The sequence below is a fragment of the Chrysoperla carnea genome, chromosome 5 (genome assembly GCF_905475395.1).
Source record: "Chrysoperla carnea chromosome 5, inChrCarn1.1, whole genome shotgun sequence".
Lineage (NCBI taxonomy): Eukaryota > Metazoa > Arthropoda > Insecta > Neuroptera > Chrysopidae > Chrysoperla > Chrysoperla carnea.
In genome coordinates, this window is record NC_058341.1 from 55,203,034 (window position 1) to 55,226,753 (window position 23,720).

General features: G+C 33.3%; 4 protein-coding genes across 4 annotated transcripts in view; 2 read left to right on the forward strand and 2 right to left on the reverse strand.

Moving 5' to 3' along the window:
* Positions 1 to 13,703, forward strand: part of LOC123301241 (fibrillin-2-like) — an 89,298-nt gene extending 75,595 nt beyond the window's left edge. The window contains exons 12-26 of the mRNA XM_044883976.1: positions 43 to 294; positions 354 to 435; positions 494 to 854; positions 912 to 1,467; positions 1,532 to 1,749; positions 1,809 to 2,061; positions 2,121 to 2,279; positions 2,339 to 3,054; positions 3,113 to 3,787; positions 3,887 to 4,268; positions 9,399 to 9,602; positions 11,335 to 11,460; positions 11,539 to 12,392; positions 12,450 to 12,650; positions 12,715 to 13,703. Of these exons, the coding sequence (XP_044739911.1) occupies positions 43 to 294; positions 354 to 435; positions 494 to 854; positions 912 to 1,467; positions 1,532 to 1,749; positions 1,809 to 2,061; positions 2,121 to 2,279; positions 2,339 to 3,054; positions 3,113 to 3,787; positions 3,887 to 4,268; positions 9,399 to 9,602; positions 11,335 to 11,460; positions 11,539 to 12,392; positions 12,450 to 12,650; positions 12,715 to 12,960 (5,285 nt within the window). The 3' untranslated portion in view covers positions 12,961 to 13,703. The remainder of the gene's footprint in view (positions 1 to 42; positions 295 to 353; positions 436 to 493; positions 855 to 911; positions 1,468 to 1,531; positions 1,750 to 1,808; positions 2,062 to 2,120; positions 2,280 to 2,338; positions 3,055 to 3,112; positions 3,788 to 3,886; positions 4,269 to 9,398; positions 9,603 to 11,334; positions 11,461 to 11,538; positions 12,393 to 12,449; positions 12,651 to 12,714) is intronic.
* Positions 13,704 to 13,876: 173 nt separating this feature from the next.
* On the reverse strand, positions 13,877 to 15,674 carry LOC123300676 (protein trunk). The gene is made up of 2 exons (XM_044883287.1): positions 15,303 to 15,674; positions 13,877 to 15,110 (listed from the first exon to the last, which is right to left on the reverse strand). Exons 1-2 carry the CDS (start codon positions 15,599 to 15,601, stop codon positions 14,753 to 14,755), a joined length of 657 nt encoding a protein of 218 aa, XP_044739222.1. The 5' UTR covers positions 15,602 to 15,674; the 3' UTR covers positions 13,877 to 14,752.
* A 1,411-nt stretch (positions 15,675 to 17,085) lies between these two features.
* On the forward strand, positions 17,086 to 18,277 carry LOC123300031 (coatomer subunit epsilon). The gene is made up of 4 exons (XM_044882488.1): positions 17,086 to 17,235; positions 17,300 to 17,758; positions 17,831 to 18,052; positions 18,115 to 18,277. The coding sequence occupies exons 1-4, from the start codon at positions 17,134 to 17,136 to the stop codon at positions 18,247 to 18,249; spliced, it is 918 nt and encodes a 305-aa protein (XP_044738423.1). The 5' UTR covers positions 17,086 to 17,133; the 3' UTR covers positions 18,250 to 18,277.
* Positions 18,278 to 18,287: 10 nt separating this feature from the next.
* LOC123300030 (fructose-1,6-bisphosphatase 1) lies at positions 18,288 to 22,253 on the reverse strand. The gene is made up of 5 exons (XM_044882487.1): positions 21,857 to 22,253; positions 21,287 to 21,431; positions 19,826 to 20,057; positions 19,484 to 19,767; positions 18,288 to 18,517 (listed from the first exon to the last, which is right to left on the reverse strand). Exons 1-5 carry the CDS (start codon positions 22,075 to 22,077, stop codon positions 18,323 to 18,325), a joined length of 1,077 nt encoding a protein of 358 aa, XP_044738422.1. The 5' UTR covers positions 22,078 to 22,253; the 3' UTR covers positions 18,288 to 18,322.
* Between the last annotated feature and the right edge of the window lie 1,467 nt (positions 22,254 to 23,720).

The window sequence follows — 23,720 nt, forward strand, 5'->3', positions numbered from 1 at the left end:
ATTAAAAACTGGCACAATTACAAAAATTTAATGTTTCTTTAGATATTAACGAATGCGAAGAAAATCCACAACTTTGTCGTGGAGGTCGATGTATAAACACCGAAGGATCTTATCACTGTGAATGTCCTCCAGGTCATGAACTAGCACCAAATAAAGAAGTTTGTAAAGACATTGACGAATGTTCGATCGATAGTGGAATTTGTTCGAATGGATATTGTGAAAATATGATGGGCACATATCAATGTGTTTGTGATGATGGTTACCAGCAGATTAGCCATAAACTACACTGTGAAGGTAAAACTCCATTCTCTCAAAATTTTGATCTTATAAATTGAAAACAAAATCCGTTTCAGATTTCGATGAATGCGAAGAACGAAATGGAGGCTGCGATCAAATTTGTATTAACAGTCCAGGAAGTTTTAACTGTGCTTGCGAGTATGTCTTTCAATCAAAATTTTCTCAAACATTGGATTATAAATGTTTTTCCTTTTAGAAATGGTTACGCTTTACAAGTCGACGGTCGTACATGTACCGATATTGATGAATGCAAAGAAAATCCTAGGATTTGTAGTGGTGGAAAATGTACAAATACTCAAGGAAGTTATACTTGTCATTGCACGGATGGTCTTCGGCCAGGACCAACTGTTGGTAGTTGTTTAGATATTGATGAATGTGCACAGAACCCAGATATTTGTGGTAATGGAAATTGCTTCAACACTCTTGGTTCATTCCAATGTCGATGTGAAGATGGATACTCCGTAAAGCCAAACGCTGGTCCAGCATGTTCCGATGATGACGAATGTTTCTTGGGTACTTTCATTTGTCACGAAAGTGCTGATTGTATCAATAACCCAGTAAGTATTTTTTTCGTGAGTTACCATTCTTTGGATTAATGCATGAATCTCGTTTAGGGTTCGTATCAATGTCGCTGTCATGACGGATTCACTGGAAATGGTGTAAATTGCCGTGACATCAACGAATGTTTAACAAACAATGGTGGTTGTGACCAAAATGCTCGATGTATCAACACCGAAGGTTCCTTTGAATGTGTCTGTGACATCGGTTTCAAAGGCAATGGTTATACATGTACAGATATCGACGAATGTTCAAATGACCCAAGTTTATGCGAGAATGGATTATGCTTAAATCATCCTGGGTCATTCCGCTGTGAATGTGAAATGGGTTTTATGGGTATTGATGATGACAAAGCATGCGTTGACATTAACGAATGTGACATGTTCAACAATCTCTGCGTTTATGGTCGATGTGAAAACATATTTGGTATGTTCCAATGTGAATGTGATGATGGATACAAACTAGATGGATCCGGCGGAAATTGTACGGATATTAACGAATGTGAAAATCCACAATCGTGTTTATATGGAACATGTATCAACACTCAAGGAAAATATTTATGTGAATGTCCACCAAACTATGATCTGGTATCGGAAGGAAATGCTTGTGTTGGTAGGTGTGATTTAAAACAATAATTTTGGGAATTGGTGAAACAGACAGTGTTCTATTGTTTTAGATAGAAGGACATCCCGATGTTACGCCAGTGTTGATATCTTAGGTCGGGGACGTAACCGATGCCATAGCACGGTAGCAGATAACACAACCAAGGCAGCCTGCTGTTGTTCAATTGGAAAAGGTTGGGGACCAAGATGTGAGCTATGTCCACCACGTGATAGTCCAGAATATCAAGCTTTATGCCCTGCGGGAACAGGATATAGACCAAATACTGTTACGGTTAGTTTCGAAGTTCAAAAAAATATGTTTCTTGGAAAATAATTAGTAAATTTTTTCAGGTAGTTTTAGAAGATATCAACGAATGTGAGGAACTACCAAACCTCTGCCAAAATGGACATTGTACGAACACTTTTGGAAGTTACATGTGCTTATGTAACGAAGGTTTTCGATTGGATATTACAAGCACTACATGTATCGATATTAACGAATGCATTGATAATCCAAATATTTGTAATGTTGGCCAATGTATAAATGAGCAAGGCACATACCACTGTGAATGCCCACCTGGATATATGCCAATGCCAGGAGGAAGTAAGTTACGCCTTAATATGTAGTATGTACAAGTGCTAAAGTTGTATTATCGTTTTTAGAGGAATGCGTTGATATGAGAAAAGAAACCTGCTACTTGAAGTACTCTCAAGGCGAATGTACGGCCCCTATGTCACAAGATCAAACTCGTCTATTATGTTGTTGTTCTATGGGAGAAGCATGGGGTCGACCTTGTGAGCCATGCCCAGCTCAAGGAACAAGTATGTGAAATTTGACATTTCTTCATTTCGAAATTAATACAATTTTTTTGAATGTCTAGGTGAATTCTTTACGTTATGCGGAGGAAATCGTGTTGGTCAAATTATCAACAAGTGGACTAATCAAACTGAAGAAATCGATGAATGTGTTTTGATGCCTTCAATGTGTAACAATGGTCAATGTGTAAATATTCCAGGAAGTTTTGAATGCCACTGCAATCGTGGCTACAATTACGATGAAAATTCTCACCAGTGTATTGACGATAACGAATGTTTACGTAATCCTTGCCATGGAAATGCACAGTGTGTTAATTTACCTGGCCATTTTGAATGTAAATGTCCCGATGGATATAAACATGGGCCTAGTTTTCGAGATTGTGTTGATATTGATGAATGCTTAGAGCGACCAAATATTTGTGCGAATGGAAATTGTAAAAATTTACAAGGTAGCTTCCAGTGTATCTGTAAGACGGGATATCAGTTGAACGCAGAACGTGATACTTGTCTTGATGTCAACGAATGTGAGCGGCATCCTGATATTTGTAACAATGGAATTTGTATTAATGGAGTCGGCATGTACAAATGCGAGTGTCATCCAGGATTTAAATTAAGCGCGAATAACGATTGTATCGATGTGGATGAATGTCGTGTTATGCCATATTTATGTAGAAATGGTAGATGTCGAAACACGCCTGGGTCATTTGTTTGTGAATGTGCATCTGGTTATGTTTTGGGTGCTGATGGACAACACTGCCGAGATATCGACGAATGTCATGAAGTAGGTTTTCAAGTTTGAGAAAATTTTTCCGATATTAACATAAAATTTTATTTTATAGCTTCCGAATATTTGTCCAGCACCAGGTCGATGTCAAAATTTAATGGGTTCGTACGCATGTATATGCCCAGTTGGATATAAACTAGCTGATGATCGAAACACATGTGTAGATATCGATGAATGTACAACGAATCCAGATATTTGTGAAGACGGTGTTTGTACAAATACGCCAGGAGGCATGCTATGCACATGTCCAGAAGGGTACATAATATCTGAAACTGGTATGAAATGTATTGATGTGCGGCAAGATCAATGTTACGATCGAGGATATCAAGAGCGTTGTGGTAACCCCCGTGGAATGCAAATGACACAAATGGAATGTTGTTGTTCACGTGCTTTTGCTTGGGGCCGTGATTGTGAACAATGTCCACGTGAAGGTAGTGCTGCATTCGCAAAACTATGCCCAGAAGGTTCGGGTCGTATGGATTCTGGCAAAGATTTAGATGAATGTGCATTAATGCCAGGTGTTTGTGAAGGAGGCGATTGTATTAACACTGACGGGTCATTCCGATGTGAGTGTCCAATGGGATACGTATTAGATAATACTGGTCATAAATGTATTGATGAAAATGAATGTCTTAGTCAGCCAAACATTTGTGGAAATGGTACATGTTCGAATTTAATTGGTAGTTTTGAGTGTAAATGTAATGAAGGATTTGCTCCTGGATCTATGCAAGTAAGTTTGTTGCAAATTATGGATTTAACCTTTTTTCAAGGTTTTTACTATTTTACAAGGTTTTTTTTTAAATTTTGTGCTTTTTTTTTACAACGTTAGGTCTGTGAAGATATAAACGAATGCCAAGAGCTCGAAGATAGATGTGCTTTCCGATGTCATAATGTTCCTGGATCATTTCGTTGTATTTGTCCATATGGATTTGTGTTATCTCCTGATGGTTTACACTGTACCGATGTTAATGAATGCTTAACACCTGCAAACAATTGTAAATTTATATGTAAAAATACAATAGGATCGTTTACTTGTGGTTGCCCAGAAGGTTTTACGAAAATTCCAATGACAGACGATTGTCAAGATATAAATGAATGTGCTACGAACAATGGATTATGCCAGAACGGTTATTGTGTTAATTTACGCGGCAGTTACCGATGTGATTGTTTTGAAGGATTCCAACCAAGTGCTGATAAAAAGAAGTGTATTGGTAAGTGTTTATTAGGTCGTATCCCAGAAACCCAAATTCTCACTCACATTTTAATATTGAGTGAAAAATTTCAGGGCATTATTACAGCCCAAAAAAGAATTTGGGATTAAAAACTTTTTCATATATATCTAGCCAGAATATAGATCTAATGAAGATTCCCTTAAACAACTCTAGCCTACTTCAATAATTTTTTATATGTTTACTTCGAGAAATAATAATTTAAGTAATTGGACAATTTTTATGATTTCCTAACGATAAGGAATATAAAACTTTCTGAATACAAGATCTATGTAGATCAGATTCGCGATCGACTGATACAAGATCTATGTAAATCAGATTCGCTAGTATTTTCAAAATTTCAAATTTCAAGCTAAAGTAACGTTTTTGACGATTTACGTGACGACCGTAGGACGTTGTAGGAAATCACTAACAATAATTTACTTCTCTGATGATCAATAAATTTATAGAAATATTTACGATAATTAATTTTATGAATTTGTTTAGCATTAAAAAAATATGTTTCCAGTTATCTTGCGTAAAACGCGCGTATGTAACCTCTAAGGTACAATTATCTCTGTAGTCATAGGGCTTAGCAAAATAAAACTGCATTTTATGCAGAAAGCAAGCCACTTCGCACAGTGATACTAGGGACCAAAATAAATGATTTCGTCCGAGGAAACACAATTTTCATCCACTGGAATTCAAGATGGCGGCCATTTTCCAAAATGGCAGATGCATAATTTAAAACATTTACAGGATCAAAACGGTTACACCGATTTAAGCGAGTGAGGTGTCAATCAATTCGTATTGACACCTCTAATCAAAAGAAAAACATACCATTCGAAAAATTAAAGATGGCGGCGAAATATTAAGAAAATTGTGTAATTTATCAATTAATTTTTTCATTCTAGTGAAAATAACAGCTAAATATCCTATGATGAAGGTCAAATATTTTTTGTTTAAATAAAACTTGAGAATATTACCTACAAAATAAAAAAAATTTCGTCACAATCCGTCGAGTAGTTTTTGAATTATACGCATTACAAAAAAAGGGTGGTTTTAAAAGCCTTCATTGTACGTAATGTGATGCACTATCTAATCAAAACGAATTCAGTGATTTCAGTAATTTATATAGGAAATGATTTTTCATGGTATTGTCATGATATGACGTCTGTGAAAACCGGCTTAGTGCAAGTTGAACTCGCGCATAAATTCGTACCGATACACACACAATTTTTTTTGGTCACAATTTACAAAAACTTTAACCTAGAATGCTTTTCGGAGTGGCAACAGGGAATTTCTAACAACTTTTGGAGGAATTAGAGAAATATATATACATATAATAAATATCATATTTTTCCGCTTATTCGTACTCCTCTTTTTCTTCTTCGTCCGATATGGTTAAACTGAAAGAAGAGAAAATTCATATTAAATCAGTTCAAAATATACCTAATATAATTTATAAACAGTAAGTAAAAAATTATATACCTTTCGTTTTTGCAGCTGCCTTTACATATGATGCATTGAACTGTGCAGGGTAGATTCACTCGCCGACACGTGCAGCGCATTGTTTCGCAGCCTTTTTTACAGCCGCAATGGTCCAAGTAAGACAACTCACGCCATATTTCACTGACTTCCGACCACTGCGGTACCCAGCTATCATTAAACGTCTTCCAACCCCAAGAGGATGGTAATGGCACAGAGGCATCATAGCACAGAGTAAGGGCATTGCCCCATAGGTGGTCCGCTTGATATACAACACGGAGTGCATGTTTTTGTAATGCTGCCAATGTTGGTGGGATATTGGTTACCAATTTATTTTTTGTTGCAAATAGTTCTTTGCGTACCAAGTTAACCGACGAATGTGTTGTTTGAGGATCATATAGGTAGCAAATGAACTTTTCCAGCATGGCCATTATTCCTTCAGGAAGACTTTGTAATGGCTGCGACATTTGTTTGAAAGATGGTGTTACTTCAGGGTGTGATAACCACATTTAGAAGCATGATTTCTTCCCTTTTGTATGGAAATAAGAAGTAGTTATACACCCTGTAAAGGCATGAAAACCACGAAGAGCAGTCGATCTGCCCGGACCTAAAGTATTAGCTATTTTGTGAACTTCCACAAAACGGCGTTTATTTTCCGTTCTGGTCAATAGCCATAGCTCTTGTAGGCTGCTGTCAATTGAAATTTGGTGAAAATATGATATTAATAACACCAAAACGTCTGTATCCGAATTTATTAGCAAGATTGGTCACCACATTAGCAGCATCAAAGTCACTTAGGAAGGCTTGCCCTAGAAAATGAAAACGCTCAGCTTTATTTTTTTCATTTTTCAGAAAATCTGCAATCCAACGTGCATAGTTGGTATGGTCAAAAGAAAAAAACCAAGGCATCATTTGTTTAAAGCTTTCTTTGTAAAGTGTAAAGTCTCCTTGCCTCACAGATTTCACAAAATTCAGTAGTAAAACTTTCAAATTTAGAACAGTAAGCCAGAACATGACGGTAGGAGATTTTGAAGATTTTTGCTAACCAGATATCGAAATCTTTGTGACCATCACTGTCTTCTGCCTGATAAGCCTCTTGCATAAGACTATGAAGCACAGTTGCAGTCACTTGATGCATGACTCGAGCTTTGGTGACGTGAGTAACCTGTTGAATGTTGATGAGATATTACAAGTTATCAAAACAAGAGCATTATTGCTTAAAAAGTTTATAGTTTCAAGAGAACGTGAGCTTGACCTGGACACTTTTTTTCAATATGAAAATCAAAGATGCCCACCTTCTTTGTCAGCTAATGGGCAACTTCGCTCAGGTGTTAAGGCTGATCTTGCTGAAAAACTAGAATCTTTAGTAAAAACAGAAAGCGTACCCATTCAGTTTGATGGAATAATCTTTGATGGAGCTGCACTTGTACAAATGATTCGGCCAAAGAACTCCAAAAATTTTCAAGAGTATTACTCAGCAGATCTTAGGCCTCATGTTCTACAACTAGTGCAAAAATTAAATGCAAAGAGAGTAGACCTAGTATGGGATCTTTATCTGCCAAATAGCCTAAAAAGACAAGAACGAGAAGGAAGAGGAGCTGGCATTCGACGTCAAGTTATTGCTAATAATAGCTTACCTTCCGATTGGTCAGATTTTCTGAAAAATGAAAAAAATAAAGCTGAGCGTTTTCATTTTCTAGGGCAAGCCTTCCTAAGTGACTTTGATGCTGCTAATGTGGTGACCAATCTTGCTAATAAATTCGGATACAGACGTTTTGGTGTTATTAATATCATATTTTCACCAAATTTCAATTGACAGCAGCCTACAAGAGCTATGGCTATTGACCAGAACGGAAAATAAACGCCGTTTTGTGGAAGTTCACAAAATAGCTAATACTTTAGGTCCGGGCAGATCGACTGCTCTTCGTGGTTTTCATGCCTTTACAGGGTGTATAACTACTTCTTATTTCCATACAAAAGGGAAGAAATCATGCTTCTAAATGTGGTTATCACACCCTGAAGTAACACCATCTTTCAAACAAATGTCGCAGCCATTACAAAGTCTTCCTGAAGGAATAATGGCCATGCTGGAAAAGTTCATTTGCTACCTATATGATCCTCAAACAACACATTCGTCGGTTAACTTGGTACGCAAAGAACTATTTGCAACAAAAAATAAATTGGTAACCAATATCCCACCAACATTGGCAGCATTACAAAAACATGCACTCCGTGTTGTATATCAAGCGGACCACCTATGGGGCAATGCCCTTACTCTGTGCTATGATGCCTCTGTGCCATTACCATCCTCTTGGGGTTGGAAGACGTTTAATGATAGCTGGGTACCGCAGTGGTCGGAAGTCAGTGAAATATGGCGTGAGTTGTCTTACTTGGACCATTGCGGCTGTAAAAAAGGCTGCGAAACAATGCGCTGCACGTGTCGGCGAGTGAATCTACCCTGCACAGTTCAATGCATCATATGTAAAGGCAGCTGCAAAAACGAAAGGTATATAATTTTTTACTTACTGTTTATAAATTATATTAGGTATATTTTGAACTGATTTAATATGAATTTTCTCTTCTTTCAGTTTAACCATATCGGACGAAGAAGAAAAAGAGGAGTACGAATAAGCGGAAAAATATGATATTTATTATATGTATATATATTTCTCTAATTCCTCCAAAAGTTGTTAGAAATTCCCTGTTGCCACTCCGAAAAGCATTCTAGGTTAAAGTTTTTGTAAATTGTGACCAAAAAAAATTGTGTGTGTATCGGTACGAATTTATGCGCGAGTTCAACTTGCACTAAGCCGGTTTTCACAGACGTCATATCATGACAATACCATGAAAAATCATTTCCTATATAAATTACTGAAATCACTGAATTCGTTTTGATTAGATAGTGCATCACATTACGTACAATGAAGGCTTTTAAAACCACCCTTTTTTTGTAATGCGTATAATTCAAAAACTACTCGACGGATTGTGACGAAATTTTTTTTATTTTGTAGGTAATATTCTCAAGTTTTATTTAAACAAAAAATATTTGACCTTCATCATAGGATATTTAGCTGTTATTTTCACTAGAATGAAAAAATTAATTGATAAATTACACAATTTTCTTAATATTTCGCCGCCATCTTTAATTTTTCGAATGGTATGTTTTTCTTTTGATTAGAGGTGTCAATACGAATTGATTGACACCTCACTCGCTTAAATCGGTGCAACCGTTTTGATCCTGTAAATGTTTTAAATTATGCATATGCCATTTTGGAAAATGGCCGCCATCTTGAATTCCAGTGGATGAAAATTGTGTTTCCTCGGACGAAATCATTTATTTTGGTCCCTAGTATCACTGTGCGAAGTGGCTTGCTTTCTGCATAAAATGCAGCTTTTGATGAAAATATCACCGTAAGCCCTAAGACTACTGTTCACAGTGGTAATTATGGAAAGTAATTTTCATAATCGGAAAAGTTGAATTTGTGAACCATAAGGGGGGTCGCACTCACATGAACAGCTAGTTTTAAAATGAGTTTGTGTGGAATCATTCACTACGAATCTTTTTTCGAAGTTTTACTGCTAGATATTCCACTTTTTTGTGTGTTTGAATTAACAAAATTCAGATTAAATATTTGTCTGTTCAAGATCATCGTCAAGGATACTGTTTCAAGAAACTGGTAGGTGGGCGTTGTAGTGAAACGCCCAAAGATATTATGAAAGTATCTCGTCAAGATTGCTGTTGTACAATGGGTGAAGCTTGGGGACCACATTGTGAATTATGTCCAGAACGCAACACAGACGCATACACTGAAATGTGTCAAGGAAGTGGAATGACAGTTGATGGAAACGGTAAATATATTCATCAAAATTCATTTTATTTTATTATAACACAATTTACAAAAAATAATTTTTGTTTAGAGAATCAAAAATACATACATTTTACAGATTGATTCGTGAGTTAATTACTGAACAATCTGTAAATTTTACATACTTTACATGTAATAAATTTTCTTTGAACAGTAAAAATGATTTGTGTTGGAACGTATGCCAGAAACGGTAAATATTTTACGAAGGTTGGTCTTTATGCCAAGAAATGGCTAATTATGAAAGTATTTCGTAAGCACATTATGTTGAACATTGTTACCAATTTTTACCACGATCGCCACATCTATGCCTTACCCGATAAAAGAGATAGGGGACAGATTTGTTCTTACCAGTCCATCTCAACATTCTTAACTGACTCTTATTCTTATTTGCAAACATATTGATATTCAACTAGGCAACTTTCATTTTGTAAGGCTATCTTCCCGATACGATCCAACACATACATCAATTAAAAATCTAGCTTACAAAAATTTTAAACAATTTTAATTTCCCAAGAATTCAAACAATTTTCTCTAGATTCTTGGACCTTCGTTGCAAGATTAATTTTATCATCAAAAATTTTTTTATTAAAAAATAATTTTTTATCGAGTTCACAAATACACACCTTATACAAACTATTGCCGAGACTGTGACTAATTGAAACACTCTGTATATTGTATATACTTTGTATGAGTAATAAAAATAAGAGTTTCCCTCTTTAATCTTTTGATTAATTTTAAATTTTGTTCCCACGTCCAGATAAACTTATTATAAGAAAAACCAGTCAAAAAAATTAAAACAAAAGAAAATTTTTCCCAAATTGTTCCAAAATAAAAAATTAGAATCTTTGAATGTTACATTTTTTATAAGCAATAATTCACACAAGTATTCTAAAACAAAATTTACGATTTATTAGTTGTTAAGCGTTCATCTACGCTGATCATTTGATGAGTTGAATCTTCAAAATCTTGAGGTTTTGGATCAATGTCATTTGATACTAAAACGGGTACAACTTTTTTATTTTCCATTTCTGGCGATTTTTTGCTGTTATGTCGCCGTTTTATCCATTTACACAAATCTTTCGCTAAATTACTATTAATGATTTTATCATATTGATTGATCTGTTGTTTTGACATTACATTTAAGTATTTGGACAAGAAATTACTTAACATTAATCCATCCTCCAACGATCCGACCAAACGTGATTGAAACATTAATCGTGCTTTTTTCATTTCAAATGGTTCTGTGTCGTCTGTTTTTGTTTCGTGAAAATTTTTCGCATTTTTTATTAAAAACTTTTGTGTATTTTTATATGTAAGACTCGAACTACACTTGGAAAGATTTGTCAAAATATTATTTGAACGAATTTTGCTTATAAAGTATGACATTTTTCGGCAATTTTTCTCACTGGTTTGTTTTAATTTCACTTAAAAATTTGATGTAAAGTCCAAGAGTAAGAAGTGTGTGGTCCAAGAATGTTATTTATAACCGGGTGAAATGATTTTGTTTTGATGCATATCTTAGCAAAAAAAAATTCAATTTTCATGGATTACTATTTTGGAACATTAAGTATTGGAGCTAAATTTTATTATTCATTTTTATGTTATTTTAATAACTCCGATACTGTTCTCCGCGACTATATTTTATGAACATATTTCTCAAGTATGCTTCGCCTTCATTATTAATTTAATCATTGAAAATTCAATTGATATTTCAGATATCGACGAATGCCGTACTATACCAGATTTATGCCGAAACGGTGAATGTATAAACACGCACGGCTCTTATAGATGTATGTGCAACAAAGGATACAAACCCGATCATCGAAAAACACACTGTATAGGTTTGTGTTAAATTGATCACCTAAACATCAACAAATTCCTCCAAAATGAACGCCATAATTATAAACTATTTTTTACAGATATCAATGAATGCCTGAATACACCATCGCCATGTCAGTTCTCATGTCACAACACCGATGGTAGTTACAAATGTTCTTGCCCTGCAGGATATGTTCTGAACCCCGATGGTATCACATGTCGAGACATTGATGAATGTCAAACCGGTCAACATGTTTGTCAACATGAGTGTATTAACACAGAAGGTAGTTATAAGTGCGCATGCCCCAGTGGATATCGACAAGTCGGTGATAATTGTTTAGAAATTGATGAATGCGCTGAGAATGAAGAAAATACTATTTGCGCCAAACCTGGAACATGTATCAACACTTTGGGTAGCTACAAATGCATATGTCCACGAGGATTTAAATTAGATTCCACTGGTATTTTCTGCATCGATTACGATGAATGCTCTGATGATTCGAAATGTACTCAAAGTTGCCAGAATCGTATTGGAGGTTATCGTTGCAACGCATGTCCTCCAGGATATATGCAACATCATTACTATAATCAGTGTATCGACCAAAATGAGTGCTTAGATAATCCTTGTGGTGGAACCGCACAATGTATTAACACCCTAGGAAGTTATCGTTGTGGGTGTGCAGATGGTTTCCAATTTGATAATAGTGTTCAGCTATGTTTGCAAGTTAGTTTAGGATGTTCTGGAGCGCCATGCGCTTTTGGGTGTCAAAGTGGAACTGCTGGAATTTCATGTGGTTGTCCACAAGGATATCAACGTATTGCTCAAGGTCATTGTTTAGCCACTGGAACTGGTTTTGGGGAAGATATTGGAAATGTTCCAATATTCCCAATTCGATCGCCCGATCCACAAGATAATAGCAAATTGTTATCTTCCGAAGGGTGTTTCTCATGCAAGGTAAGAAAGTTATATGGATATACCTGGTTACTTGGTTAATTTGTGAATTTTTTGTAGTTAAATGGAAGACATCGACGTCATACGAACTCTTCAGAATTGTCGAGTCGATATCCTGAATCAATTAAAGCATTATTTAAACAAAAATCACCAATACGCCATCGACGACATAAAATTAATGATCAAGTACTTATTTTAAATTTGACTTTAGATGAAACTAAACATCGAACGCAAATTATTAAGCTGCAACCTGCAATTAAGGTAAAGATTCATCGAGAAATCACATAATAATCAAAGAAAAATTGGTAAATTTTATTTTCCACAGGTTCCAATGGAGTATCAAATCGTGAAAGGTAACGAAAAAAATAAATTTGAATTAGTGAAAAAACATGGTATATGGATATTACATTTCCGTCGACGATTAAAAAAACCGGACATCTTTGATTTGCACATACATGGAGAGCCGGTTGAAAGCGAAGAATCGAATAAAATACAAACAGATATTGGCAGTTTTGAACAACCATTAAACTTACATTTACGATTAGTAGTTAATAAATCATCCAGAAAATAAATCATAATTTATTGTAAATAAATTACTCGACAATTATAATTCGCCAAGAGGAGATATGTGGGGTGAAACCAGATAGGCAGTATTTTTTATCAAATATTTTTTGTAGTTAAAATGAATTTTTTGCAAATTTTTTTCACTGCCTTTTGTACAGTATAATTAATACGACACTGCCAAAATAATTTAAACAAATTATTAATTATTATTTAACTTAATTTAACGAATTTATTATCAAATTTTATTATTAAAAAAAGAAAAAATTTTTAATATGCAAAATATTTTGTGGGACTCTGCGTATACAAGGTGTTCCAAAATGGCGTAAAATCGAAAACTTTATAATATGATGCATTTCTTAAATGTTCTTAGAGAAAAAAATTACCAATTTCTGATGAGAGTTGAAAAATATCAATTACACTAGAAAAATTCTTACTTAATCTAAATTATCCCTCCATGAGACAGGCAGACCAACTATATTTTAAATTTCATTCGTATTTTGCGTTTTCGATATGACTAGATCTAGGGCCAGGCAAAGTATTTGACAGTCATTTCAGAACCTCTGGAAATTTGAGACGCTTGACCTTAGATCTATAAATGAACTAAGTGTGAAATTGAACCTTTTTTGGTTCTTCCGGTTTCATACTAATTTCAAATTTGTTTTTGTAATATTTATACGCCATTTAGTTTATATTAATCGTACACAGAAAACACCCTGTATAAAAAGTAATAATATATATATTTTTATTAAAATTAAAACACATTTTTTTTAAATTAATATAATTATTGGTATCGATATATATTTTTAGTTACCTTAATTTCTAATCATATTTTAAAATAATATAACAATTTTAATTTGAATAAAATTTTATTTTAACAAAACAATTCGTTTATTTTTAAATGATTTATATTCAACACATGCTTATTTATCCTCTTTCACATTCTCAAGTAAGTACTTAAAAGGCTTTACGGAATTTAAGACACAAATTTCCAGTATAATTGAATTTCAGATCTGTAACTAAAATCTCATTGGAGAAATTTGTTGGTCTTTAGGTCTTTTCTGGTGTATATTTTTAAGTGAAAACGAATGGAACCGGTCCCGACGCTGAAATGTGGTCAAGGAACCATCAAATCACAAATGATTACAAAATTAAGAATTTTTTTAGTCCTATTCTAGCCCATTATAGAAATTTTATGTTCTTAAGGTGCCTTATAATGTACTTTATGCCAAATCGAATGGAATCGGCTCCGAGGCCAAAATATGATCGAGGAACCTACAAGTCTAGTCATATAATGAAATTAATAGTCTTTGATCTCAGTCTAACCCATTAGAGAAATTTGTAGGTGCTAAGGTCTTTTCTTATGTCTTTTTTAATATGAAGCGAATGGAATCGGTCCCAAGGCAGAAGTGTGAACGGGAAATCAGTTATCCATGAAATTAATTAATTCAAATCAGTAATACACAAGTTTTTGGGCGAATTTTTATACACTATAATTTCGTTATTTATGTAATAATATTCCCAATATATTTTAATAAATAGGAATTGAATTAATAAATTTGCTACTCAGAAGGTGCTGTTCTGCATCTAACGATAAGTAAATGTTTTAATGTATAGGTCAAAATGATTTAGAAACATGATTTCAACTATGATTTTGATCTTTTTTGGCAAATTAAAAAAATTCCAAGTGAAAATGTGAAAGAAGCTTTTTAAATTTCAAGTACTATAAAATTGCAAATAAAACCTGGTAACATCGGCTTCATAGTCAAGATATTAGGCCACAGAATATCACAGTTACTCTTCTAAGCTGAACAATCACAACAAAATGTAACAGCGCGTTCCTCCCACACCCATAATTGTCGAAGATCCATTGGTAAACCTTCTTGTCCAATTTTTCGTTTATCTTGCCCATCTTTGATTGGTGCACATAAACCTCCTCGCTTTCTTAACATTTTCACAGTAAACGAACGTGGTTTGCAAGTATAGTGACCATACCAACAGTCATGTGCTAAACATTCAACAGTACGTAAATAACGTGGAAAATATTCACGTCCTAAATCTATCCAACGTATTCGTGATTCACATTCCCAAGGTCTGGCACGTTGATTATTATTATTCTTACTCCCACCATTTGAGATCATGTCCAATTCTCCCATAATACTGAAATACAAAAATTTTACCATATTTTTATACCGTACATTCTGTATACATCGAATCCAGAAAATTGGGGAGGGAATGTTGCAGTTTGAGGGATATCGAATGAAATTGCTCCGATACCCCCACAACATGGGTATAGCTCTGTTGTCAGGGGTACCAGAATAAAAATTCCAGTAATTAAAAAAATTAACATACTTTTTAAATCGTTTCGAAACTGACATCGGTGACCGTTTTTCTCGACTTCGATTATAGTCAATAACATCTTCCAAACTATATTTTGTACTCCATGCAGGTAACAATGCTATATCGTCATCATTTTCATCCAAATTTGTGCCAAAATCTCCGTCAACATAAAAATTTGGTGCGAAATCACCAATAGTACGTTTTAAACCAGTTTTCTCATCGATCGATGTCACTTTTTGAGGCTCTTGTATACTCATATACCGTGGATTATAAGCTGGTCCCAATATTTCACGTAATTCCATTTCAGTCATTCCACTGCAATTAATATTATCGAAATTTTTATTGCTAAATTTTGCACTAAATTCACAACAATTATTCACAATTAAAATAATCATTATAATTTGTAATATTTTGAACATTATCTAATGTTTTTAACCGCCACATAATCGTAAAATGTTTAAAATCATTTAAAATTTTCAAATCACTTTCACTTCTTGAAACTTTCAAAAACATACACAAAAACCTTATCACTTCTAAAAATTAAAATTATGTTGTTATCAAGAGTTTTTAATGACAGCTCATGGCTTTAATATCATTATTTTCTGTTTATAAATTTTTAGAATCAGGTAAAATCTTGTTTTTGTAAAATGTTTTTATAAAAAGGGTCATACTTAAATTAATAAAAAGGAATAGGGGATAATGGGGCAAAGTGGGCCAAAAAAAATATTCAAAATAAACAATAAAACTCGTGATGTAATATTAAAAGTTAGTAAAACAATACAACACAATATCAAACTTAAAAAATATGTCTCCAAAATGAAGTTATCGGCAATCCTCTTCGAAATTTTTGTTTCACTATGCCTCAAGTATGGGGTGCTATATCACTCAAAGGGTTGACAGATATTTCAATCTGTATATACGGAGTAATGCGAAAAAAAATTTCTGACCATATTCCTTTATTAATCAGATAGATTTCTTTGAACTAGTTTTTCAACTTTTGTAATTTTGTCTCCTAGAAGACTGTGGGTCGGTTTTTTTGAAAGACACAAATCGGATTTTAAGCATAAGCAACATTTTTGCGTCTACATTAACTAATTTCGATTTTGATTTTTATGGTACAGGTATTTTTTAGAAATCATTATTCGGAACATTTAAAAATATGTTTCAATCGCTTTTGCTAGGACAAAATTAATTTAAAATCAACTTTTAAGGAAAATAGGAGAAAATTAATTGTATACCCGTATACCAACCAATTTTTCTAGGGGTAAATTTTTTTTTTTCTCTATATTAATAAAATTCATATTTAAAGGTAATTTTGACTCAGAATTGTCAAAATTTCGTTCATATGGTACGATATTTACGTATTTCAAGATATATGACCTTAAATCTCGCGAATTTTGGGACTGATTTCTCGAGAATCAAAACTCTCGAGAACCATAAGTGAGATTTTTGGTTAGTCGCAAAATCAGCCAGATTTTCGTGACTCTGAATTATTTAGAATAATTAAGACCTAAAACGGCAACATTAAAATGCAGCTTATTTGATAATTAGAAGAGTATTTACGATATATCTCCAGAAACATTATAAAACAAGGACTGAATTTCAGGCAATATATTAAAAACTACTCATTCAATCTTTAAAGACACTCGTATTTTGAGAAAAATTACTCTATAAAAATCGAGTTTCAACAACAATTAAAAGTTCAATTCCTGCGCTAGTTTCTCATTACGTTACTAGAGTAACTAATGGCGCTGCTGCAGGTTATCAGTAGTTCTCGGTCGATACTAATAGAGTCGCTATATACAACATTTAACTTCTGACAACACTAATAACAAATGTCAAAATGGCACGTCAGCAAACAGAAGGAGATGAATTATTCGATGTAAAAAATAATTATTACATTGGAAATTATCAGCAATGTATAAACGAAGCACAAAAATCCAAGGTATGCTAAATGTTTTTAGTTTATTTTCAACCTCAAAATTCAATTTATCTTGATAATTGGATAGGTAACCTCTCTGGAACTGGTATTGGAACGAGACGTTTTCATGTACCGGGCATACATTGCTCAAGGGAAATACCGTGTCTTATTCGATGAAATCAAACCAAATTCAAATAAAAAATTACAACATTTACGAATGCTAGCTGATTATAAGGCAAACCCAGCAAAACGTCCACAAATAATTGCTAGTTTAGAAAAAGCAGCACCTACCGATAGTGAAGCTGCAGATGATAATGACTTGTATCGATTAATTTGTGCAACAATATATTATGAAGAAGGCAATTTAGACAGTGCTCTAGAATATTGTTTTTACACTGATAATCTTGAATGTAAAGCTTTAAGTGTGCAAATTTATTATCAATTGCATCGACCTGATTTGGCACGGATTGAAATGAAAAAAATGGTTGAGAAAGACGACGATGCTACAATCACCCAATTGGTTCAAGCTTGGGTTTATATTTTTACCGTTAGTATATTTACGTTACCTTAGTTCTCTACGTTATTTAAAACACCAAAATTAATCTATCTTCTTTCTTAGGGTGGAGAAAAAATTCAAGATGCTTATTACATATACCAAGAATTAGTTGATAAATATGGTGAAACGTCGGCGTTGTTAAATGGCCAAGCGGTTGCATTTATAAGTCAAGGCAAATACAAAGAAGCTGAAGAAGCTTTACAAGACGCACTAGGAAAAGATCCTAACGACCCTGATACACTTATTAATATGATTGTTCTATCACACCATCAAGGAAAATCGGATGTAAGCTATTTTAGATCAACTTAAATGTTTAATTAATTATTAATATTTCGATTTTTGTTTAGGTTGCAAATCGTTATCTTTCACAATTAAAAGATTTATCACCAAATCATCGATATGTGAAAAATTATGAACAGAAAAAATTAGATTTTCAACGATTTTGTAAATCATATGCGCCATCAGTGACAGCCTCTGCATGAAAATTTGTAACATAAAATAAAAAAATAGTAAATTTAAAAAAATCTCTTTATTAATAAAATTAATTAAAATCGTTTAATTATTTGTTTCACATTTCTCAGAAGTTTCCAAACATTCTTGAACATCGAGAGCTGATCCTAAAATTACTGGAACACGTTCGTGAATTTTTGTTGGAACAACATCTAATATTGCAATCTTTCCGGTACTAGCCATACCACCAGCTCTTTCAATAATATATGCCATTGGATTAGCCTCATATAAAAGTCGAAGCTGAAAATTTTTAAATATTTAAATATTTGCTTTCGAAATAAAATTCCATGAATCTTACAGTAAAAGATCAAAAACTTTAAATTTTTAACGCAGATCATCTCTTCTCTTCACCAAAATTCGCAAAAAATAGCCTTTAAAATTACTTTTTTTACGTTTGCCGTGATGCAGAGTCAAGGCTGCACTGGGAAAATTGGCAGAGCCTCCTTGCGAGCACAGCGTGTGCTTACACATTCCAAACTAATGCCTATACTAAATAGCCGCCTTATTTTCAAAATGATGAAACTAAAGTTTGTGTTTAGAAGGCGGGCTAAGCGGGGACAAGTGAATTGAACGATAGCACCTGGTGAATTTGTCTCTAAAGTTGGAATTGTCTATATTGCGAGTGGTACATAGAGAGTGTAAGTGAGAACAAGGTACATACGTTCTCTAAATAAAGAACCAATGATTCTTTAAATGAATCATTTAGTGGGTGCATTGAAATGAATCATCACGGGCGAAGCCGCGGGTAAAAGTATTATGTATATATAATAAGTTTTAAAAAATTATATTACCGCTACATTCATTTTTTTGGACAATGCGTTTCTCTCATTTAAGTGGTAACATCTTTTTGGGCAAAATGAACCCTTTGAAATGTCTCATTTACTAGGTAATATCTTATTGAACAACCACCTAGTTTTAATCAAATTACGAAAAATTTGTAATGTTTATAATTTTTTTCAGTGGATAACTCTTAAATTGCAAAAAATAAATTGACATCAGGTTCTTAAGGTTCTTGTATTAAATTTATTTGGACGAAAAATCTACCCTCTAATGATTGTGCGTTTCAGTGTGGCTTTAATCTTTTTCGAATATATATAAAATATCAAGTATTTCAGATTACGACAGGTTCACAATTCCATCAAAGATAATTCTTTTTTAATTTTGAAAAAGGGTTTTTATTTAAAATTTTATATTATTAAAGCATACCTTGCCATTTGGTGCATCCTTTGTTGCTGGATACAAAAAGATTCCACCATATTTAATAGTTCTATGCACATCGGCAACCATAGATCCAACATATCGTGCCGCATATGGTTTTCCTTTAGCTGGATCTTTTTTATCTGCTACATATTGTGCAATACCTTTGGACCATTGGTGTGTATAACCTTCATTAACTGAATAAATTTTACCTTTACGAGGTATTTTCATATCGGGTTCAGTTAATATAAATTCACCAACCGTTGGATCAAGAATAAATCCATTTACACCACCTGGAGGAAAAATTCACAGTTAAAAATTTTCTTCAATCTGGCAAAAGTAAAGAATTACCGATGTCTGTTGCAAGAACAAGCATTGTCGCACTTCCATATAATGCATAGCCGGCTGCTACTAATTGTCTACCAGGTCTTAAATAATCATCTGGTTTAAATCCCTTTTCTTCCTCATGATGTTTTTTATAAATGGCAAATATTGAGCCAATTGATACTAAACAATCAATATTTGAGGACCCATCTAATGGATCAAAACATACAATATATTTTCCAGAATATTTGTCACCTATCTATAAAAAAAAATCATGTTAATGGATAATTTGTCGGGTAATTCAATATAGTTAACTCGTATTGGTGACTGTGATAACTCTTGCAGGAAAAGAGAAGTTCTTAACAAGAAAATGTTATTTATAACAGTTGTACCTTTCAACCGCCTAAGAGTGAAATTTCTATGCGAAAGAGTCGTAATTAGAATTTTCCAATCAAAATTATGTGGCCCGCGTTGCTTGGTTAATTTCTAATGACGTGGCTTTTCGTTATTTCAAATTAACAAAAAGTTCATACAAAGTTCTATAAATGATATGAAGAATCAGAAAGAAGAATAGTTTCACTAAATTTGTAAAATTCACTATACATGGTGGTTAAGCAGGATTTTATCAAATAGTAGATAACGTTAAAATAATGGCAATTTCTCAATACACTTATTTCAGGGAAAGCGACCTTTTCTAGATACAGGGTATTGAAATTTCAGAAGAAATGAATGGCATTGTAAATATGTCTAAAACGGAAAAATTGAAAATTTGGCAATAAGAACTAAAGATTCTTCACGATTTAAGGCTTAGATGATAAATAACGAATACCCACGGTAAGAACATGGGTGTGTCATATCACTTTTGTTTCGAGAAAAAACCTCTTGCGCCCCTAACTTTATTTCAAATAAAGTTAGTAACAACGCTTGCGGCATTATGTGCCAAATTTTTAATTTTTCTAAGTAGTCATTTTTAACAGTCCACTGATTTTGAAAGAGTCGCCATTTCAAGCAGTTATGATTGTTAGCGTTTTATGAAAGGAATTTTTCTTATTTCAAAAATTTCCAAAGTATATATGAAAATTGCATGATTTTAACCATAATTTTTTTTAGATTCAGTTCTTTTGCATTTGACTGCGAACCAAAATACCAAACCGCAAAGTAACTTGTCATAGGTGTTAATTTATCTGCTGTTTGCGCCGGCGCCAAAGATATTTCCTATGTTAAGAAATGCCATTTGCGCAGAAAACACGTCTACGCGCGATCATTGATATGTGTTGTCTCCATGACTGATATGCTGATATACACAAAGAGGATATACATAACATTTTCTTTTAACTACAAATTATCAAATTTCTTAAACGTTATCAGGAAAGGTTTTGCTTAGTAAAATTTACTAACAGGAAACCTGCAGTCAGTATTATGAAAAATGATTTAATATCATAAAAAGTCTTAAAATTTTGGTAAATACTAAAAAAATAAATTAAAAACCTGTATCAGGTGTTCATTTTCTTCAGAAATCAATGCACATGTTGTATACGAAGATCTCAGCATGTTAATAAAAAGCTCATTAGCCAAAAGATCTAGTTTTTTCACCTCTTCACCTTGAACATTTGATGTACCGACCAATCCATGCCTATATTTTAATAAATAATTATTTTTTTTAAAGTCGGGTTTTTTTTTTTAAATTTTAATCAATAAAGCTGTATTTTCCTTCTAAATAATGTTTATAAATTTTCTTTTATTTTATAATAAAAAAATAATGAATATTCGAAAAATCTACAAATGATTGTCATAAATAATAATGGCATTAAATTCGATATGTTTTATTTTCGACTTACTAGATGAATAGAATTTTTGTAATTTTAATACGACCACAAAACAGCGGAGAGCGTTTGGTAAGTTTTCAAACTATTTAAATTGATAACGATTTGCCCTAGGTCAAATTTTATCAACAAAAAAATATTTTTTAAATCCTGACTAAAGTCCAAAATTTTTAAAACCGGTTTATTGTTAGAGGTGTGTCATGTGACGTCATAAGGATTAAAAACACATACTTACAAACTTGCGATTCCAGCTTTTCTGACAGCAGCGCTTACAGCTTTAACAGCAGATTGTATGGAAACCATTAAATGTGTAAATTCACCTGTAGCTTGTGGAACTTGCTTTTGAAGTTTTAATATAAATCTGGGTAATGTCATACAATCTGTATCGATAACCATTTTGGATACATTTAAATCCCTACTTAAGGATTCATTGGATTGTTTTTTAGCCTCTGCCATTGTTTGGCTGAATTTGTTCGCGGCGGTTAACACTTTTCAATTTCTTTGAATTCACTAAAGTATGGAAGTATGTTTCACGTTTAAATTTTGTTATAATATTAACCAGTTCATAATAACAGACACTGGCACAGTTTATTCTTGATAAAAATTTTATAAACAATATAAAATACCCCACCAAGAGCAAAATTATCTATTTTAATTACAATATGTCCTCACGGCAGACAGATACCATATTGACCGCATCAATCACAAAACAAGTTTATCAATGTTATTAATAAAGGCATATTAATAAATTTTTAATGTAAAAATAAATTATTATACAACTGCTAATAAATTGTGGGTGGAAAGTTTTTAAGTTGGAAAATTAAAAAAATTTATAGTATACATTTTACTCATAATTGAATTTTGAACGTATCATTATCCACGAATTGGAAAAATCTTTGAAAGGTTAAGAATTGCTGAAAATTTGATAACCTTGTTTACTACAGTAAACAATATATTCTTTTTTATCGAAACAGATAACATGTAGAAAAATAAATGACGTCTAACCAAAGTATGAGTATCGGTGAATTATAATGAAATCCGGTTGAAGTAAAATTTTGAGCTAAAACATACAAGTTAATTTTTCTATCAAATTTTTGACTATGTAATGTAGAAACTAGAAACTGTTAAGTGTGAGGCAAAAAATTCATAGGTACTATAAGGTTCCGTGGCCTCCTTACAACTAAAATGTTTCTGTAAACTAAATAAACGGTCCGAAACATCGGACAAGACTTTATTATATTATAAAATTGATTATTCTTGTAATATTTTTATTGAAAGCAGCCAATTGTAAGAATTATTTAAAAACAAGTAATGAGGAACAGGCTTAGGTATTTATTGGATTTAATATAATATTTAGAAGGATGTAGTTTGGTAAGGGTGAGGTTAAGCAAAGATTACCAAGTTACAAAAGTTACTTAAAAAGACATTTTAAATAATATTTGATCAATTTTGGGTAGGGTTGATTTGACCACTTTTGACGATTTCATCCCCTCCGGCTCCACGGCTACAAGTGAAGGAGTCCCAGGGGGGAGCTATATCAAACCTAGGACCTTGTTGATATAAACCCTGATACGAAGTTTCACTGCTGTCCCCTCAGCCTCTCCCTAGAAAATCCCATTTTCCTGTATTTGAAAAGGTTTTCTCTAGGGTGTGGGCCTTCTCGAATTTTCCCGGATATGTGGCTTATACCAATTCTAGGAACACCTTAAGGTCTAGCCTTGTGCCTAGTTTAATCGAAATCTTTAGAGCCGTTTTTGAGAAAACCCCAAAAATCCTGTTTTGACCTAGAGGGAAATACCCTTGAAAAAAGGCCTAGGGAAAAAATGACAAAATCGTCTGGAATTATGACCAAACTGAACCTCTGTACCGAGTTTGAGAAAAATCGGTTGAAAATTGAAGACTGCAGCTTGGTAACAGACATATACCGACATACCGACGGACGCAACATTTTTTAAAAAACCACTTTTTTGGAATCAGGGAACCTCAAAACGTGTATTTCCGTTGAAGCCCCGATATCGATTTTTTTTTCGATCACAATACTTTATTATATTTATAATATAATAAAGTAAAAACCGTCCAGATCAGAAAACCAGCAGATC

Bases quoted from the DNA above. Each gene is read 5' to 3' on its own strand.
- LOC123300676 (XM_044883287.1), bottom strand. From the start codon at position 15,601: ATGACTGAAATGGAATTACGTGAAATATTGGGACCAGCTTATAATCCA. The intron at 15,111-15,302 runs GTATGTTAATTT...TTTGTATTTCAG, and splicing joins GTTTCGAAACGATTTAAAAA to TATTATGGGAGAATTGGACA.
- LOC123300031 (XM_044882488.1), top strand. From the start codon at position 17,134: ATGGCACGTCAGCAAACAGAAGGAGATGAATTATTCGATGTAAAAAAT. The intron at 17,236-17,299 runs GTATGCTAAATG...ATAATTGGATAG, and splicing joins ACGAAGCACAAAAATCCAAG to GTAACCTCTCTGGAACTGGT. The intron at 17,759-17,830 runs GTTAGTATATTT...CTTCTTTCTTAG, and splicing joins CTTGGGTTTATATTTTTACC to GGTGGAGAAAAAATTCAAGA.
- LOC123300030 (XM_044882487.1), bottom strand. From the start codon at position 22,077: ATGGCAGAGGCTAAAAAACAATCCAATGAATCCTTAAGTAGGGATTTA. The intron at 21,432-21,856 runs GTAAGTATGTGT...ATTAAAATATAG, and splicing joins AAAGCTGGAATCGCAAGTTT to GCATGGATTGGTCGGTACAT. The intron at 20,058-21,286 runs GTTTTTAATTTA...TTTTTTTTATAG, and splicing joins AAAATGAACACCTGATACAG to ATAGGTGACAAATATTCTGG.